Source organism: Protopterus annectens, chromosome 3.part1 (assembly GCF_019279795.1).
Source record: "Protopterus annectens isolate FY-2018-M chromosome 3.part1, PAN1.0, whole genome shotgun sequence".
Classification (NCBI taxonomy): Eukaryota; Metazoa; Chordata; order Ceratodontiformes; family Protopteridae; genus Protopterus; species Protopterus annectens.
Genome location: NC_056732.1, coordinates 1,582,532,832 through 1,582,554,000, shown reverse-complemented (window position 1 = coordinate 1,582,554,000; position 21,169 = coordinate 1,582,532,832). Strand labels below are relative to the sequence as shown.

The following is a 21,169-nucleotide window of genomic DNA, read 5'->3' as shown; positions in this document are numbered from 1 at the left end:
AATATGAGATAAAAATAAATTCATAATTTAGCTGCCCTTAATTTGAGTAGAGGTACAAGAGTAATGTGTTCATTAAGACCCGAGGCTTTGTTAGCTTCTAAAAATAACTGCCAGTAGGTCTCCCTGTATTCCAGTTTGTGTTCCCAGGGCCCACCTCTGAGTTCCTTGGATATAGTTTCTAACGCAAAGAAGGAAAACTTGGCATTGCTACACGAGAGAGTGTGCTTGTACAGTGCATTGTTGACATCGCACTTGTTGATATCATTCATATGCTCATAAATTCTACGTTTGAGCTGTGTCTCATTTTTGCCAACGTAGAAACTGTCACAACATCCACTGGTAACCAAATAAACCAGCCCCTGGGAATTACAATTGGTATAAGTTTTGGCAGTTAATGTTTTAGCTCTACTTGGTAATGGGACCTGTTCTTTATTGTTAATAAAAGAGCATTGATTGCAGGCCCCACATTTATAAGTACCTTTCTTTCTGTGAGCAAAAGCATCCTCATGTTTGACCGACTCAAGTAAATTTTTAATATTTCGCCCCTTTCTGAACACTACCTTAATAGATTTACCTTTTAGATTAGGTAGATCAGTAAAACTTGAAAATGTATCCCACTCTTTTAATACTGTATTCTTAATGTGGTGGGCATTGGAACTAAAATTAGTTACAAATGTCCTACTGTAGCCAGCCTCATTAGAACTAATACAACCATGTTTATTGGAAAAAACAGTACCCGTACCTAAAATGGACTTATAAATGGTATCTGTACCATGTGTGACTTCTGCCCTGATTGAATCTATAAGCTCACCAGGGTAAACTCTCTCAAAGAACATCTGTTGTAACACATTACATTCATAAAAGTATTCAGAGTCATCAGAGGTCATGCGACAAATGCGCACAAATTGACCCTTAATGATGCCTTTTTTGCTGATGAAAAGGATGTATACTATCAAAACTGATTGATTTATGTAATAGAAAAGGTAGGTTTTCTAAAAATTACATATTTAAAACCTAAATCAGTTTTCTGTAATGTAACTTCTAAATAATGAATGGTAGATGGATCAACATGATACGTAAACTTAAGGAAATCAGTACTTTGATTGATATAAGAAATAAAATCCCTCAAAAGATCTTCACACCCCCAACCATAAAATACAAATATCGTCAAGAAACCTGGAGTAGAAATTCCAATGTTGGGAGAAAGCACAGTGGTGCACAAATTTGTGTTCCCACACAGATACAATAATGTCTGCAAAAGTTGGGGCACAACTAGTTCCCATAGCAACTCCTGATTTTTGGCGATAAAATTCTCCCTCGAAAAATAAAAAAATATTCTTCAAAACCAACCCTGCCAGTTAATTACATAGAAAAATATCATTGTCAGTAACACCTGGTCTACTCCTTAGTGCTTCCTCAAGCCTAGATCATGGGGAATAACTGAAAACAAGTCAACCACAACAATGGTGGTAAATAAAAGATTCCATACTAATAATTCCGGTTTGATCTTGCTCAGGAATTCCCATGAATCTTTAAGAATGTGGAGTTCACCACCCCAGAGGAATTTTAATTTCCAATCCAGGTATTTAGCTATGGGGGGAGATTTTTGCTCCCTCCGATGCTACAGTGGGTCTAAGCAGGGGGGGGGGTCTTCCACACACTTATGCACTTTGGGTATCCCAAAAATAGAGGATACACGAGGATGGGGTTGAAGCAAATATTGGTAGGTGTTATAATCAGTGGCACCTTGATCAAACAGATCTTTTAATGCTAATTCGATCTTCTTATATGAGATGTTGATTTTGTTAATAGAAACCTTACTATATCTGGATGAATTTTGGAGGAGGGTGTGCATTTTACTATCTCATAGAATTTTGTCCATAATGACTACCCCCACCACCTTTAACAGGTTCCATAACACTGATGTTAGAATTAGAACTTAAGGTGTCCAATAATTTTCTTTGTCATCAAGATTAGAAAAAGTTTTAAAGGAATTGAAATTCTTGCGTATTTCATTTTCAGTGGTATTTTCCAAATTTCTCAATTGGGGGTGAAGTGGAGGGTTAAAAGTACTCAATTTTGTGGACAAAGAGAAACAGGAAGATTAGGATCTTCACCAAAAATATTCAACACGTTCAGCCATCTATTTTTAAGTCCAACAAAACGTGTGTAAATTACTTTTCCTACTTGGCACAAACTTAAAACCCTTTATAAATAAACACAAAAAATAATCGGTGATATCCAGTCCACTGTAATTAAATATGTGGAACCCATTTTTCTAACCACATGTCGTGTTTTGCTCCTTGGCTACATGGGTTACTGATGATAGATGTCCTTCAAGGATGCATCTGCAGTCCTTACAAATGGGTTGTCCTGTCGTCAGGCAGCCCTTCGGTCGGCCGGATTCCAAAGTCTGGGTCTGGCCTCGGCTGGTGTCGCACTTCACCCGACGTCATAGCTGCAGTTCTTCGGGTATAAAGGCATCAGCCGACGCCATTTTCCTCCGTCTTTCTTGCCGCGTGGCGCCCGAAGCAGAAGCTGTTCGCAAGTACCGGTCGGTCAGAACCAGAGATTACTACTACAAGTACCGAAGGCTTCTAAAAAGCTAAGTACCCCGTTGGGGACTCTTTCTTGCCTCAGCCGATGTCAGAAAAAGTGAATAACTGTTTAAATTGTGGGAAACAAATACCTCATAAAGATTTCCACTCTTACTGCTTACCTTGCTTAGGCCCAGACCACGACGTAGCAGCTTGTCTAGCCTGTGCTTCTTTCAACCGACGAACGCTTAGACGTCGGTCTGAATTTGCTGAAGAGTTTTTCGGCTCCGCTTTTGCTTACATTATGCCGTCGGATACTCCGACTACGCAAATTTCTAAAAAACGCAAGGAAAAGGACCGACACTCGCGGTCCGCGGTTTCGGCTGAAACTGCGGTTAAGCCAACCGCGAGTCTCGGTTTCGGCTGAAACCGAGTCCACGGTTCTTCCTTCTGCCGAAAGCTTGCCACTTACCGGGGCCTCATCCAGCTTGGCTGAATCTGCTACTGAAATCCCACCTGCTCCTGCAGGTTCACAGGATTTATCAGATACTATCCCTTTGGATATTTCTACCCCTGCACGTGGAGCTGCTAGGCCTCCTGCATCCATGTCGATTAAGGCCTTTGCCAGGGCTAAAGCAGCAAAAACTACCAAAACTGTGCCTGCTAAGACCCCCTCTCACAGGCCCAGTTCTAGTTCACAAATGCTTAGTCTAGCAGAGGATCTCATTTCTTTGATCCGGGGATCCCAACCACATCCAGACAGGGCTTCTCACCCACCTCCAGAGAAGAGGACTAGAGTAGAGCCCCCTGAGCCAGTTTCTTCAGATGGCTCCTCTGATGAATCAGAGGCCCCTTTTTCTCCTTATGAGGACTCTGATGCAGAAGAGTCCATTCCTTCTGCCTCTCCACCTGAGGAATTTTCTTTTGGGGAAACCTTGCATGCTATGAGGGAACAATTTCAATGGCAGGGCCAGGATTTTTCAGACTCTAGGAAAAGGCTTAGAACCTTTTTGCATTTGCCACAGCATAGGCCTTTAGCCATTCCTCCAGTACTTACTGTTGTGGATGATGCTTTTAATGATGCTTGTACTGCTCCTGATTCTCTTTCTCCAGCCCCTGCTAAGCCCGATAGGTACTACAGGGTTCCGGACACACATTATCATTTGTATAAGGCCCCTTTGCAGATCCCAAACTATCTCCCAGGGACCCAAGGCTGTAGCAGCTACCTCTACCAAAACCCTCCCTCTGAAAGGGAATCTAGGGCCTTAGAGAGATGGGGTAAAAAAGTTTACACTTCTGCTACTCTTTCAGCTAGGGCCTTGAACTGTCAGTTCCACATGATTCAGTATCAGGAATTTATGTTAGACCAGTTAACTAAAAAACTGTCCTCGGATGAACCATTAGACAAAAATCTGTACAGGAAATGGTACATAACATTCAGCAGGTCAGTAATCATTCCTTAAAATGCGGCTATGATGCACTGGAGGCTTCCTTTAGATCAGCCATGACTGGCACAGTGATCAGAAGACATGCATGGTTAAAAGAACAGTCCTTACCAGACCATGTTAAATCAAAGCTCCTAGATGCTCCCATGGATAAGCTCAATTTGTTTGTCTCCCTGCACAGCAAGTGCTGAAGAAGGTGGAAGAGAAAGCAAAATCTGTCCAGACAGTCAAGGATTTCTTGCAGGTCCAGCCTCCAAGGTTTAGCAGGAACTGGCCTTCCAAGAATTGGTCCTTTCCAGACACCTCCAGAGCTCCAAGAGGCAGGAATAGACGCTCAAGAGGCAGGGGTCAATCCAGAGGTGCCTACAGGGGACGCCAGTGGCAGGCTAACAACCAGCGAGGTACAGCCACAGATCCAGCCACCACCACCACTTCCACAGGACAATCACAGTGACTTGGCTCTGGCACCGCCTACCAGGGAACAACTAGAGGCACCCTTAGGCGGGAAGCTAGCCTTATTTTCAGTAAACTGGCATTACATCACAGGAGACAAATGGATTTTACAGACAATAGACCAAGGTTACAGGTTTCACTTCCATACTCTACCAAGGAAGAGAGGAATGCCAAACCTACCTCCAAATCAGAAGACAGAAGCTCTAGAACAAATAACTCACTTACTAAGGATGAGAGCTGTAGAAAGGGTACCATCTATGGAACAAGGGCAAGGATTTTACTCCAGACTTTTCCTGGTACCAAGAAAAGAAAACCAATGGAGGCCTATTCTCGACCTGTCCGCTTTAAACACATACCTCATTGTTCCAAAATTCAAAATGCTGACCCTACAGCAGCTTCTTCCCATGCTGGGCAAGGAGTCTTGGCTGGTAACTCTAGATCTCAAGGAGGCATACCTGCACATCCCCATACGACCAAATTGCAGAAGATACCTCAGATTTCTTGCAGGATCAGAGCATTATCAATTCTCAGCATTGCCCTTTGGCTTATCTACTGCCCAGAGTATTCACGAAATGCCTGGCATCAGTAATTGCTCATTGCAGGCTTCAGGGAATTCAAATTTACCCTTACCTGGACGACTGCCTGTTACAAGCGGACAACAAAACAAATTAACAAAAGATTTGCAAAGAGTCATTCATCTACTACAAGCCCTGAGATACACAGTCAATATAAAAGTCAAGGCTGATACCATCCCAAAGGATAACCTTCTTGGGTGCAGATCTGGACACATCAAAACAAATGGCATTCCTGACAGTAGAAAAACAGGAGCAACTCCCTTTCTACTTCATGGCATTAACAAAGCAGAACCAGCTAACAGCAAGAAAAGTCCTGCAAGCTCTCGGTTACATGGCATCCTGCATAATATTGATTCCACATGCCAGACTACATATGAGAAAGTTACAGTGGTACCTAAGGAATTTATGGTCTCAGCACAAGCACAGCCTAGAAACCCAAATTCCAGTAATTCCATGCCTGAAGCAAGAATTCCAATGGTGGGCTCAGGCCTGTCAAACAAACAAGGGACTGCCCTTCCACAGCGCTCAACCAAGCCAGACCATCACAACAGACGCTTCAGACCTCGGTTGGGGGGCACACATGCTGGACAAGTGCATACAAGGCTTATGGACTCAAGACCAGCTGCACCTACACATAAATCAAAAGGAAATGCTGGCAGTAAAACTGGCAATTCAGGCATTCAGACCATTTCTTCGACAGTGTCAACTGCTGATAAGGACGGACAACACCACAGTTATGTGGCTCTATGCCGGATGGCAATGGACCTCTGGAATGTGGCACTGAGCTTCAACATTCAGTTACAAGCAATTTTTGTGCCAGGAAAAGAAAATATACTAGCAGACATCCTAAGCAGAACTGCCACGGATGCCCACGAATGGATGCTGCATCCGGACATCTTCAAAACCATTACAAGGAAATGGGGACTACCAGAAATAGACTTATTTGCATCCCCACACAATCACCAATTGAAAATATTCTGCACAAGGACGTACCACCCACTTGCTTGAAAAGTGGACTCCTATCTTTCAGTTGGAAAACCTGACAGCATATGCATTCCCACCTCTTCCTTTGATGCACAAGGTGCTATTGAAGATCAAAGAAGACCGTCCAAGGATCATCCTGATAGCTCCAGACTGGCCAAGGCAACATTGGTACCCATTACTGAGGAGTATGTCTCGGGAACAAATATGGCCTCTGCCCCTAGTTCCCTTGCTGTTAACACAGAACAACTTCAAAACCCTGCATCCAAACCTGAAAACACTGCAGCTGGCTGCCTGGAACATTGCATAAGACCAAATAACCCAGATTTATCTCAAAGGGTTAAAGACATTATCTTGGAGGCTCGCAGACCCTCAACAAGAAAAAATTATCCAGCAAAATGGAAAAGATATCTCATTTGGAGTACAGCAAAAGGAGAGAATGTGTCACTGGTAAACATAGCTAACATCCTGGAATACTTGGCAGAGCTCTTCCACAACGGCCTGTCCTATTCTTCCATTAAGATTCATGCATCAGCCATTTCAGCAGAATACAACTTGGATCCTCCAGTCTTCTCACATCCTCTGCTCAGGCAGTTTCTGAGAGGAATTAAAATGTAAAACCACCTAGAAAGCCACCATTGCCAGCATGGGACTTGAACTTTGTGCTAGAAAAATTGACACTACCTCCTTTCGAACCAGCAGCAACAGCAGAATTACAATACTTATCATGGAAAACTGCTTTCCTGCTTGCAATCACTTCAGCAAGAAGGGTATCTGAGCTACAGGCATTAATGGCAGTACAGCCCTTCCTGATCTTCCATCAAGATAGAGTGTCCATGAGAACTAATCCTACTTTTATGCCAAAGGTGGTCTCCAGGGTATCTTTAAATCAAGCTATCCACCTACCTACATTCTTCCCCAACCCACAGAACAGGGGAGAAAGACTGTTGCATACCTTGGATGTACATAGACAATTACGTTACTACCTGGACAGGACCAAGAGCAACAGAAAAACTGACCAGCTACTGGTAGCATATGCAACAGGAATGGAAGGAAAAGCAATTTCAAAACAGACAATCTCTAAGTGGATAGGAAATTGCATTAGATTTTGTTACTCCTACCATGGGAAGAAAACTCCAGAAAACATCAGGCCTCACTCTACAAGGGCTACAGCCACTACCACAGCTTTTTAACGAGGAGTGGCTACCAAAGACATTTTAGAGGCTGCTACTTGGAGCTCCGTGCATACATTTGCCAAGCATTATAATTTACCTTTATACTCCAGATCCCGAGCAGGTTTTGCCACTGCTGTTTTGCAAGGGATCTTAACTACACCATAATCTTATTTCTCCTCCTCCCCCAGTTTGGCTATGTTATTCTACCCATTTGTAAGGACTGCAGATGCATCCTTGAAGGACATAGTACAGTTTTGTACCTACCATAAATGTAGATGTCCAATAGGCATGCATCTGCAGTCAGGATTACCCACCCTCCTTCCCCTCTGATGTACTCCTAGGGTATTTGCCCATCTTGTAGCTAGCTGGGGGAATCTATTATGGTGTATTTGTTTGTATATATGTGCATACATGCTTATTTTTTGTTTGCTCTCTACTATTTGGAACCATTTGCATTTATCCAAATTTAGCCTTCCTAGAGGGCACCTGGCATCTGGGGCAAGAAACACTGAGGAAAATGGCGTCGGCTGATGCCTTTATACCCGAAGAACTGCAGCTATGACGTCGGGTGAAGTGCGACACCAGCCGAGGCCAGACCCAGACTTTGGAATCCGGCCGACCGAAGGGCTGCCTGACGACAGGACAACCCATTTGTAAGGACTGCAGATGCATGCCTATCGGACATCTACATTTATGGTAGGTACAAAACTGTACTTTCCCCCTGGTCCCCCCCACCCACCCACCCCCGCCGCCTCCTTTGGGGGCAAGATCTCCGGTGAAAATGGGTTTAAGTATTATTCTTATTCCAAAGCCTGTCGGATCTCCATGGACCTACTTCATCATGGCCGTCCTCAACAGTCGTAGATAAATTAACAATATTGTCTTGATGAAAACCATCGTTATCAGAAATAGGTTGTAAATTGTCAACAGGCTCGAAATGTGTTGACCGAAAAAAAGTTTTAGGTAAGGGATATTGTTTACCATCCTTGTAATCCCTAATGTCCCCCTCTAACTTTCTATATTTCCTTTTTAGTAATCCCGTCACATTTTTTATCAATTTGCACTTTCAAATTAAAATACTTGTTTTTTTTTTCTCATTCAACAGAAAATAAATCATTAGTGACACACAAATTGAACTTGTTAATGTCCCTTTGTAAAAGATCCATTTCGCGATTGTTATTGTGTGTAATAGCTTGGATAATATCAAGGCCACAGTTGTCAAAAATCTGCAGCAATTCCTGGTGAAATTCACTGTTGGCAATCACATTATTTGGGTATTTAAATGCCCAAAGCCCCTTCCGTACAATACGTAACCTAATATGTTCATTAAGAAATGAATTATCAATACAGAGTGTTTTGTACCTGATTAGGACATTTTGCAGTTTGTCCAAAGAGGTCAAATAAGTGTCCGCACAAACGTAGTTACCAACAGCAGGTGGAGGTTTTTGAAACCAAGGTTTGTCCTGTAGCCATTGCTTAAACTGAGGTAAGGTCCCCCGGTTGCCAATGATGCTCCATTCGCCCCATCCACAGTTGATTCCATAACGTTGTTAGAAGCCAACATTACCAGCGTGGAATTGAATGCTTGACTATCAGATACAGACACCTGCGCATTCGTGCCATGAGGAATTGACGAAGCTGACGTTGCATTCAAACGAGTACAACCCCTGGGACTAAAAATAACTTCCTGGTTACCAAGCAGATTCGAAGCCTGAAGAGTAGATACAAGCCCTTGTGTTAAGGGCGTAAATAGCTCAAGAAGCTGCGAAAGTTGACCTGTAAGCTTTCTTAATTCTCTAACTTCACTTCCCATATGAACTGCTGGTGAAGGGCTGGAAGTAGTATGCCCTTCGGAAGACTCCATAAAAAACAATATCCAAGAAAGAAGAGTCGCAGTCCAGAACACCAAACTAAAACAAACAAAGACTGGACAAGGAAGGGCAAAACTACTGACTTACTGCAGTAGTGATCATTACAACTTCTACTGTTATGGTATGCTTACTTACACAATTGTACATGTCCTTCAAGAATGCAACTGCAGTCATAACATGTGGGTTGTCCTGCCTCAGGCAGCCCTCGGTCGGCCGGATTCCAAAGTCTGGGTCCGACGTCGGCTGATGTCGCATTTCTCTCCAACGTCAGAGCGGCTGGAGTACATAAGCATCAGCCGACGCCATCTTCTTCAGTCTTTCTTGCCGCGCGGTCAGCTCCTGTATTCTTCGATTCTGAAGTCATCAAAAAAGCTAAGTACCCCGTTGGGGACCTTTTCTTGCCTCAGCCGATGTCAGAAATTACTGAAAAAGTTAACAATTGTCTTTCTTGTGGTAAACAAATACCTCATAAGGATTTCCACTCTTACTGTCTTCCTTGCCTTGGCCCAGACCATGACGTCTCGGCCTGTGTAGCCTGTGCTCACTTCAACAAGCGCACGCTCAGGCGCCGGGCGGAGTTCGCTGAAGATTTTTTCGGCGATAAATTCGCTTACACAATGCCGTCGGATCTTCCGACATCACAAACTCCCAAGAAACGAAAAGGCCGGGACCGACATCCTCGGCCCGCGTCTACCTCCGACTCCACGCCAAAACCTACCGCGGGTGCTCCGGTTCCCTCTGAGACGGTCTGTCTACCGCTCCGAACCGAAGACACCGCATTACCGATGACTCCGATTCCAGATATCACTCCGACGCCAGTTATTGATTTTCCTCCGATACCGAAACCGAGGAAATGCCCGAGACCATTGCTGTAGACAAGGTCACTCCTGCACGTGGAGCTGCCAGGCCTCCTATGGCCATGTCTATTAAGGCCTACACCAGGGCTAAGGCAGCCAGCAAAGCAAAGCATCTTACTACTAAAACCTTTCCTCTGCCTACTCCAGAGACACAAATTATGTCTATGGCTGCTGATTTAATTTCTATGATTAGAGGTTCACAGGCCCATCCTGAGAGAGGATCCCAACCTCCTTCTGATAAAAGGCCTCGGGTTGAACCCTCTGACCTTATTCCGTCAGATGAAGACTCTGTGGGCTCTGTCCACTCTGATAGCCAGGAAGGGCTCTTCCAGACCTATGAGGACTCTGATGCAGATGATTCCATCCCCTCGGCCTTCCCGCCTGAGGATATTTCTTTTGGGGAAGTTCTGCATACCATGAGGGAACATTTCAAGAGCCACACTGTTTCAACAGCAAGCATTTGAAGGATAGCAGAACCATGTGCAATACAGTAAGAGATATCTGGAGGCAGGTTAAATTTAGGAAATGATGAACTGCTTGTCAGGATGTCCTTAATAATCTGGAGTTGCAGTAGGTACCTACCTTCTTAATGTCTTTCCTTTTCTCTGTGCATTCATAGGTAGAGTATTGTTTATTAATTTTCTGTCTTTGTGCCATCTTTATTTCTAATGGAATTATCCTGCTCAGGATATCCATAGGTCTTAGTCCCCTTGCTGTCCTGTGGTGCGTAGTACAGTACTGGGAGTTCAATGGGTTGTTTAGTACTCAGCCTACAAATGTCGCATCTAAAAATTATTTTGCGGAGATTGCTGGCCTTAAAATCCAACCATTCTAAGAAGTTTTAAAGATATGCGCTTCTTAAGGAATTTATTTCATAATTTTTGTTCAGCAGTTGAGAATGAGATTAAGTGCTTTAATTGGAAAAAGAGATGCTTGTCTGTTAGTCAGAAAATAAGAACAAGTGTCTTTGTTTACTTGCCTTGTATAGCACTCATTGTAATTTTTTGTTTCGATAGTTTAGTGTTTCATACAACTTTGAACAGTAGTTTTACAGTAAACAGATTTTGGTGAGGTCATTGGACCTTGGAAGTAGTAATATAAACTAAATTCATTGTTCTGCTTTAAACAGTTGTGTGATATAATAATATGAAGCAAATGTTACAAAGGTTCTTTTCTTTTTCAGTGCGATTTTGCATGTCACAAAATTAGAATGGCTTTCTATCATTCCATGGAGGCTTCTGGACAAGACATTGGACACATTAACACATCTTTGGAAGATGAAAGGCAAGTGATCATCTTTTCTGTCCCGTGTTTAGCACCCCCAACCTGATGATGTTGCTAAGGAAGTAGTAATTTATTTATTTGGGGGAGTCACTGTATTGGATTGTTGATTTTTTTACCAGTAGGCTGACACTGCTTTGTAATTTGTGTGTATATCATTGCCTTTTTCCACTTACTTAGCATCAGGTTGTATGTAAAATTTATTTTATTAGCACCTCAGAATATAGGGATGGTGTTTGTGTAAATCACTGCTGTAGTCTTAACTTCAGAGAGCTCTGCAGAGTCCCAGTCTTAGCAGTGTTTCAAACGTCACTCGCCCTATGCCTATGTCAGTCTTTACATTTCCTGCCTACTGTATGTCTTCACATCTTAATATAAAGGGAGACCTGCGGTCAGCCATCTTAGTTATTTTTCACTGATTGGTATAGTACAGATTTGCTACAGTCCTTCAGGCCAGACCGAGTAGAACAACACAGATAAGTATCCCCTAAGGGTATCTTTTCTTTTTAGTTTTTAGCAATCCTATTTTAATAACTGCATTAGTAGATGTCCTTCTGTTTTACTGTTGCAGTATGCCTTACAAAAGGGATCCCCCTGTCAAGGGCAGCCCAGTGTCTGGCCAGTGTATACCAAAGGCTTTAGGTTGCTAAGGGTACTTTGTCACACACATGCTCCCCGCCTACAGTGTAGGACATGAGACATTTGGACATCTTTGCCACCAGTCCAAACTCCATCTTCGATCATCGGTCTGAATGTTTGCTTTGTTTGCTGATTCACTAAGCCATTTTCAGATATGTGCCCCTTGAGGTTTTGTTAACTTTTTTTTTCTCCTTTGTTTTTGTTGCTTGTGGGATTTGGTTCACATCATCCAGAAGGGATAAATGCCAGTACGGGATTCACATTCCCCATAAAGATCATCACGAGCAGTGTTATTTTGTCTAGGTGCTTTCCACGACCATGCGTCCTGTTATATTTGCCAGGCTTTCGTTCAGAAGACTGTTTTGTCTGCTTTCCTCTTTGGCCATATATTTAGAAAATCAACATCTGAAGCATTTGTCAAAAGATGCTATGGAAGGAACTTCACACTCCGAAGGTTAGTTATCCGCGAAAATGGCCAAGAAAGCTAGGTCTCATTCTTCAGCCGTGCTCACTGCGCCGGATGTGTGTCTTGAGGCTAATGAAAGCCCAGATCATCGCCCATCTCCTGGATTGGATTCCTGTGCAGTGACCGCCTTGGAGGCCAGTATGGATCTGGTTTCATGCACATCCCTGGAAGTCTTGCAGACATCCGCTTTGGATGTTCAGGGAACCATAGCTGATTACCCAAGGGTCTAGGGGTGTTCCTCAGATTTTGGTTAGGGAGGAGGCACTGACTACAATTGCAGTGTGTCTTACGTTTTACAAGGCTGACATCCCATTAAAGAAGAAACAAAAAAAACTAAACCTCTTTCTGCTGCTCCTAAGGACATTGCGAATGCACCTAAGTGAATGGCAGAATTTCACTCAAGGTTTGTTTAGTGCCCTTATGACTTCGAGGCCTTCCAAGGAGTTTCTCTTCCAGCCCCACTTGGTCTTCTATTCCTCTTAAGAGTCCTAGGGAACAAGATTTCTGTGAGGAGCAGGAGGAAATCTCTTGCCTGTTTTTCCCATAGATTATAGTTCTGAAGAAGAGTCCACTAGTCCTGAATCTCCTTTGGAGGAGACTTCCTTTGGGGTCACACTTTCCATAATGATAGAATTTTTCAAATGGGATTGTGCCCAGGGGTCTGAGGTTCAGAAGAAGTATTACGAGCTTTGGCAAATGGACTCTCCAAGACCTTCTGCTGTTCATCTTGTCCTGGCTGCCTTTTCTACTGCAGCTCAAGCTCTTGATTCTCAGCCCTTTGCTCCCAGAAAAACTAATAGATTTTATAAGGTGCCTGACTTACAAGTTCCTTTATAAGTGCCCATCAGCCGACTCTCTTGTAGTGTCTGTGGCATCTGACAAGCCATCAAAGTTACTGCCTTTTGCAAAGTAGCTTCCTTCTGATCAAGACAGTAGAACTATAGAAAGACTGGGCAAGAAGGTTTGTACCTCGAGCTACCCTTGCTTTTAGAGCTGTCAGTTATCAGACCCATGTAACAAGATATATTTTGGCTCTTCTGCCTCAGGTTTGTCAGGTTATTTCTGACTCGAGGAGAAGGTTTCTGCTCTCATAGGTTCATAGGTAGGTACTAGGCTATTGGACCAAGGGCCTACGTAAGCCTAGTCAGCAAGGTTCCATAGCTTACGCTACCCAAGAAAGTTATTTTCCTGTGCCAATGTCCAGCAGTGACACAGAAGTGATCCCCGGGGTGTATTTCCCATTTCCCATCCACTCATCAAGATTTTTCTTGAAGAGTGCTCATGAAGAACTTTGCTTGACATAGATGGGTAGCTTGTTCCAGAGTATAGGAAGTCTCTGGGACAGGAATCTATCCCTCAAGCGTGTCCTGTTTATTGTTGTGACATGGTTTAGGTCCATTGAGCATGTAGCTTGGAGGGATTGGGATTTCTTTAGGTGTAGCATGTAAAACAGTTCTGGGTTTGACATAGCTTTATATGTTAGGCAGAGATCACCTCGGAGTAGGCGATATGCTACAGAGTAAAGCTGGCGTTTTTTGAGGCGATCAGTGTAGGGCATTTGTTTGAGGCCAGTAATCCTCTTTGTGAGGTACTTCTGTGGCCTTTTCAGCTGCTGCAGATGTCTTGTGAGGTACATTCCAAAAGGGGTGTTGTACTCTATAATGGGTCTAATGAGTGACGAGTAGAGGGGAACAATGACCTCTTTTTTTTTCCTGGATGAGAACTTATGGACTTTTTCTAAGGTGTCTCGCCACTCTCTTAAATGTATTATGATGCAGCAGATGCCTCCTTTAGGGTTACTACATCTGGCTTTGTGCTGACGAGATAGTCAGGGCTTTGGCTTCAATCTCTGTTTGATATTAAGGCTAAGTTGCTGGATGCTCCTCTGGATAAGCATTTTTTTTGGTTCTGCTGCTAATTTGTTGAAGTCCCTAAAGATTAAGGCTAAGGCTTTACAAGCTATAAAACATATCTTTGTTTCTCCTGTACCTAAATTCCAAAGGAATTACCTTAATAAGCAAACCTTTGTTCACAAGTAGTCTCACCCTCCTATCAAAGGGTAGGACCGACTCCTGTAGCTCAGAAATCTCCTTTTCCTGACAAAGTGCTGTCTGACTATCCTGTACTTGCAACCACATTCCTCTCTCTCTTCCTCTTTCCCTATCTCTTCCTGTTTGGTTAAAACATACTCATGGTTCCTGGATGTCCTTCAAGGATGCATCTGCAGTCCTTACAAATGGGTTGTCCTGGCCTCAGGCAGCCCTTCGGTCGGCCTGATTCCAAAGTCTGGGTCTGGCCTCGGCTGATGTCGCACTTCACCCGACGTCATAGCTGCAGTTCAAGCGGGTATAAAGGCATCAGCCGACGCCATTTTCCTCAGTCTTTCTTGCCGCGTGGCGCCCGAAGCAGAAGCTGTTCGCAAGTGCCGGTCGGTCAGAACCAGAGATTACTACTACTGAAGACTTCTAAAAAGTTAAGTACCCCGTTGGGGACTCTTTCTTGCCTCAGCCGATGTCAGAAAAAGTGAATAACTGTTTAGCTTGTGGGAAACAAATACCTCATAAAGATTTCCACTCTTACTGCCTACCTTGTTTAGGCCCAGACCACGACGTAGCAGCTTGCCTAGCCTGTGCTTCCTTCAACCGACGAACGCTTAGACGTCGGTCGGAGTTTGCAGAGGAGTTTTTCGGCTCCGCTTTTGCTTATATCATGCCGTCGGAGACTCCGACTTCACATTTAACTAAAAGCGCAAGGAAAGGACCGACACTCATGGTCCGCGGTTTCGCGAAACCGCTGCTAAGCCAACGAGTGTCTCGGTCTCGCCAAGCCGAGTCCATGTTCTTCCTTCGGCCGAAAGCATGCCTCCTTCTACCGAGGCCTCTTCCAGCATGGCTGAATCTGCTACCGAAAATCCACCTGCTCTTACCGTTTCTCAGGATTTATCAGATACTATCCCCTTAGTTGTATCTACTCCTGCACGTGGAGCTGCTAGGCCCCCTGCATCCATGTCAATTAAGGCTTTTGCCAGGGCTAAAGCAGCTAAATCTTCTAAGGCCGTACCTGCTAAAGCCCCCTCTCACAGGCCTAGCTCTAGTACTCAAATGCTTAGTCTAGCAGAGGATCTCATTTCTTTGATCAGGGGAACCCAGTCTCACCCTGACAGGGCCTCTCACCCTCCTCCAGAGAAGAGGCTTAGAGCAGAGCCCCCTGAGCCAGTTTCTTCAGATTATTCCTCTGATGATTCAGAAAATACAAACCCTCCAGAGGGCCCTTACTCTCCATAGGAGGACTCTGATGCAGAGGATTCCATACCTTCTGCCTCTCCTCCTGAGGAAATTTCTTTTGGGGAAACCTTGCATGCTATGAGGGAACAATTTCAATGGCAGGGCCAGGATTTTTCAGACTCTAGGAAAAGGCTTAGGACCTTTTTGCATTTACCACAACATAGGCCTTTAGCTATTCCTCCAGTACTTACAGATGTTCTTCATCTCACATTGCTGCAGTCCTTACTTATGGGTAGTCCGCTGTCCTCGGTCGGCCCGAATACCAAAGTATTAGGCTGACGTCGGTCATGGGCGCCTAGATCTGACATCAGAGCGTCAGGGTATAAAGGCGCATGACCGACGTCATATACCCAGTCTTTTTTGCCGCATGGTCCGATGCAGAAGCAGAGTTGCAAGTGCCGTTGGCTCTGAAATTTTCGTTTGGAGTTTCAGACCGATACCAAGTTGGCTAAGTACCCGTTGGGAATATTTTTGTTTTTCTTGCCTCAGTTACTTACCGGATGTCAGAAAAAGTGAATAATTGTATTTCTTGTGGGAAACAGATACCGCATAGGGATTACCACTCGCTTTGTATTCCTTGTTTGGGACGAAGCACGGCGTAGTCGGGTGTCGGTTTTGTGCTAGGTTTAATAAGCGCACTATAAAACGGAGGTTAGATTGCGCTAGGTTAGTCTTTGGCAAGAGGTGTAACTATAATATGCCATCGGATGTTCCGACGCCTGCTTCTACTAAGAAGCGCTAAGACAAATCTTTAAAGCCTAGGCAGGATGATTCGTCCATTTCGGACGCCGGACCTTTAGAAGCTACAGCTGAACAGGTGGATCTGGCTGAAGTTTCTGTTGAGTCCCAGGGGGAAACTTTGATTTTACAAGATGTGGCCTCTCAGGAGGCAGGCCAGGCTGAAGGGGCCTCTCAGGTTACTATTCTCCCTTCTATGCCTAAGGTGGTTAGGCCTACTGCTACTGTTTCTAAGGCTCCTTCTAAGGGCAAGTCTGTTTTGCCTTCCTCTGGTGTCAGTTCTGGTTCTTCAGGGTCTGTGCCTAAAAAGCACATGCTTAAAATGGCAGAGGATTTGATTACTTTAATTAGAGGTTCTATGCCCCCTCCTGATAAGAGGCCCAGGATGGAGCCAGAGTTGGAAAGTTTGGAGCAGGCCTCAGATGATTCAGAGTCTTCTACTGAGGACATTCCAGATTTCCTCCTTATTCTGATTCTGATGCAGAGGATTCCACTCCTTCTGCTTCTCCTCCAGAGGATTTTTCATTTTCAGAAACTCTCCATTCCATGAGGGAGCATTTTAAGTGGGAGGGACAGGATTACTCTGATTCCCGGAAGAGGCTTAGGGAGTTCTTGTTTTACCACAGCATAGACCCTTAGCTATACCTCCGGTTTTGGATGTTGTTTCAGATGTTTTCTCGAAGCTTCCCTTAATCCAGATTCTGTGCCTCCTGCCCCAGTTAAACCGGACAGGTATTACAGGGTGCCTGAGGCTCATAAATATTTGTATAAGAGTCCTAGGGTGGACCCAGAAACTATTAGTCAGGGGCCTAAGGGTGTTAGAGCCTCTGTTGTTAAGAATCCGGTTCCTCTGGATAAGGAAGCTAGAGCTTTGGATAGATGGGGTAAGAAGGTGTATACCTCTTCTACTTTAGCAATGAGAGCTTTGAACTGCCAGTTTCATATGTTGAAGTATCAGAATTTCCTCCTTTCTCAGCTAAGATCTAAAGTGGATGCCTTGGCAGAGGGCATAGAGTGTAAAGAATTGCAGGATTTAGTGCATGTTTCTGAACAGGTGGGTAAGCACTCTTTGCAATGTGGTTTTGATGCTTTACAGGCTTCTTCTAGGGTGGCTGCCACTGGTTCAGTTATTCGAGGCACGCCTGGCTTAAGGATCAGAATTTGTCTGAGCATGTTAAGTCTAGAATTCTGGATGCCCCTTTGCAGTCTGAAGTTTTGTTTGGTCCTCCTGTGGAGTCAGTCTTAAAGAAAATGGAAGACAAGGCTAAGTCTATGCAGACTGTTAAAGATTTTTTGCAGGTGCAACCTCCAAAGTTTAGTAGAAATTGGCCTACTAAGGGGTGGACGTACCCTTCTTCTGAGTCTAGGGGTAGATCTAGGCGTGGTAGGGGCAGAGCTCAGAGTACCTTCAGGCCGAGACAATGGAGTTCGCCTGCTCAATCTGCTGGTGAGGGCAGGGGCCAGTCCTTTCGTAAACAGGCCCAATGACCTGCATTTTCAGCTGCCAGATTCCTCTTGCCTGGCAGCTCCTTTGGGAGGAAAGTTGGCTCTTTTCAAGCAAAATTGGCATTTAGTCACCCAGGACAAATGGGTATTGGACATTATAAACTGAGGTTACAAGTTCTATTTCCATACCATGCCTCCTTTCAAAGGCATGCCGGACGTCCCTCCTCGGCAAAGGATAGAGGCTCACAGACAAATTTCTTTACTTCTTCAAATAGGAGCTATACAGCCAGTTCCTCCGTCAGAAGTGGGCCTAGGATTTTATTCTCGCCTGTTTCTAGTTCCAAAGAAAGGAAACACGTGGAGACCAATTTTGGATTTATCTATCCTCAACACTTACCTGGACATTCCAAAGTTCAAAATGCTGACTTTACAACAGCTTTTACCTCTGTTGGGAAAAGATCACTGGATGGTTACTCTGGATCTCAGAGAGGCTTACCTTCATGTTCCTATCAGGCCCAGTTGCAGGAGGTACCTGCGTTTTCGGGCTGGAAATTTACATTATCAGTTCTCTGCATTGCCCTTTGGCTTATCTACTGCGCCCAGAGTGTTCACAAAGGTTCTGGCTCCAGTGATAGCATTTTTCAGACTAAGAGGAATACAGATTTATCCTTATTTGGACGACTGTCTGATTATGGCACAAGAAAAGGACGAACTTCTTCATCATCTACAGTATGTGATGGCAGTGTTAAGATGCCTAGGGTATTCTGTGAACGAAACAAAGTCCAGTCTAGTACCCTCTCAGGACATGTGCTTTCTGGGTGTGAGACTGAATACAGCTTCCCAGATGGCTTTTTTGACCCCGGACAAACAAAGAAGCCTTTCTCTTTATTTCCAGCAAATGTCTCTACGGTCCAGGCTGACTGCAAGGACAGTCCTTCAAGCCTTGGGGTTCATGGCATCTTGTATCCTGGTGCTTCCCAATGCCAAATTGCATATGAGGAAGCTTCAATGGTATCTCAAAAATGTGTGGACACAGCACTGCCAAGATCTAGACACTGTCATTCAGATAATACCTTGCATTCAGAAGGAGTTTTTGTGGTGGGCTCAGGAATGTCACCTAAACAAGGGACTCTCTGTGACCCGCCAGAGGCGAGTCAGATTCTAACGACAGATGCCTCGGACAAGGCTTGGGGAGCACACCTCAATGGAAAATGGGTGCAAAACACATGGCCTGTCAAACTCCAACATTTGCATATCAACTTGAAGGAAATGTTAGCAGTCCAGTTTGCTTTGATGGCTTTCAAAGATTTTCTTCGTCCAGGGCAGGTGTTGATTCAAACAGACAACACTACTGTCATGTGGTACATCAACAAGCAGGGGGGAACCTATTCTTACCCTCTTTGCAGGCAAGCGATGATTCTGTGGGAAACTGCTCTCAATCTACACCTCAATCTTCAGGCAAGGTTTCTACCAGGAGCACAGAACTCCTTAGCAGATGTATTGAGCAGACAAATAGTGGATCCTCACGAGTGGAAATTGGATCCTCATGTATTTCAACAGTTGACAGTGTTATGGGGAACTCCAGACATAGATCTGTTCGCTTCTCCACTGAATTACCAGTTGCCAAAGTTTTGCACAAAAATGTTTCATCACACAGCTTGGAAGGTGGATGCTCTATCTTTCAGTTGGAACAATCTGCATGTATATGCCTTTCCACGTCTGCCTCTTCTTCCCAAGGTACTTTTGAAGGCCAGACAAGACAAGCCAACCATGATTTTGATAGCACCGGATTGGCCTCGACAACACTGGTACCCACTACTGGGGAGTTTAGTACGAGAACCTCCGTGGCCTCTGCCTTTGATTCCGCACCTTTTGTCACAAGAGGACAGTCACTTCCTCAATGTCAAGATTCAGTCTCTGCATCTAACAGCCTGGCATATTCTGTTTTAGACTCTGGAGGGTCTCAGCTTCCACAACAAGTTTTGAATGTTATTTTGGAGGCCAGGAGGCCTAGTACCAGGAAAGTTTACGCTGATAAATGGAGGAGATTTTTTTATTTGGAGCAAAGGAAAGGACTTTGATGTCTCCAAACCTGATTTAAGTGTTGCTCTTCAATATCTTACTGAATTATTGGACAAGGGTTTGTCTTTCTCCTCAATAAAGGTCCATGCTGCAGCCATTTCTGCTCACTATGATTGTGACCCTCCTTTATTCTCTCATCCTTGGTTTAAGCAATTTCTTAGAGGGCAAAGAATAGAAGACCCCACGTGAGCTCCTACTCCTGCTTGGGATCTCAATTTTGTGTTGGAAAAACTTACTCTACAACCTTTTGAGCCTGCAGCTACTGCCGAGTTAAAGTATTTATCATGGAAAACTGCTTTTTTGTTGGCCATTACCTCTGCAAGAAGGGTTTCTGAATTACAGGCCCTCATGGCAGTGGAGCCTTTCCTGATTTTTCATAAGGATAGGGTATCTTTGCGTACTAATCCTTCCTTTATGCCTAAAGTTGTTTCTAGTGTGGCCTTAAATCAAACTATTCATTTGCCTACTTTTTATGCAAACCCCCAAAATAAAGGGGAGAAAACTTTGCATACTTTGGATATTCACAGGCGCGTTATTATTTGAACAGAACCAAGGAGTTCAGACAGTCTCAGCAATTGTCTGTTTCTTTTGCTTTGGGTTCACAGGGTAAACCTGTTTCGAAACAAACTATTTCTAAATGGATTGGGTTTTGTATTTCTTTCTGTTATTCCCATCATGGTAAGGAGATTCCTGCTGGAATCAGGCCTCATTCCACTAGGGCTACTGCTACTTCTACGGCCTTTATAAGGGGGGTAGCTACAAAAGACATTTTGGAGGCAGCTACTTGGAGTTCAGTGCATACCTTTTCTAAACATTACCACCTTCCTCTTTATTCTAAGTCTAGGGCTGGATTTGCCACTGCAATTTTACAGGGCATTTTAGCGGCCCCTAATGCTTTATGGTTTTTGCCATCCTCCCTTTCCCGTTGCTTTGGGATTCTACCCATAAGTAAGGACTGCAGCAATGTGAGATGAAGAACATAGTACAGTTTTGTACCTACCATAAATGTAGATGTTCGAAGATCCACATTGATGCAGTCCAATTTACCCTCCCTCCTTCCCCTCTGTAGTTTGACTTGGTGCTAGGCTTTAGGTGATGGTTGTTGTTGGGCATGTTTTTGGGAGGTATTCTGTTTTTGGCTGTGGCCTTTCTGGTTGCGCCTTCTGACATCTGGGGCAAGAAAAGACTGAGGATATGACGTCGGTCATGCGCCTTTATACCCTGACGCTCTGATGTCAGATCTAGGCGCCCATGACCGACGTCAGCCTAATACTTTGGTATTCGGGCCGACCGAGGACAGCGGACTACCCATAAGTAAGGACTGCAGCAATGTGGATCT

At 44.2% G+C, this 21,169-nt stretch overlaps 1 protein-coding gene across 1 annotated transcript in view; it reads left to right on the top strand.

Moving 5' to 3' along the window:
• Positions 1 to 21,169, top strand: part of LOC122797814 — a 2,009,088-nt gene that overhangs the window by 1,901,549 nt on the left and 86,370 nt on the right. The window contains exon 20 of the mRNA XM_044066337.1: positions 11,078 to 11,178. Within this exon, the coding sequence (XP_043922272.1) occupies positions 11,078 to 11,178 (101 nt within the window). The remainder of the gene's footprint in view (positions 1 to 11,077; positions 11,179 to 21,169) is intronic.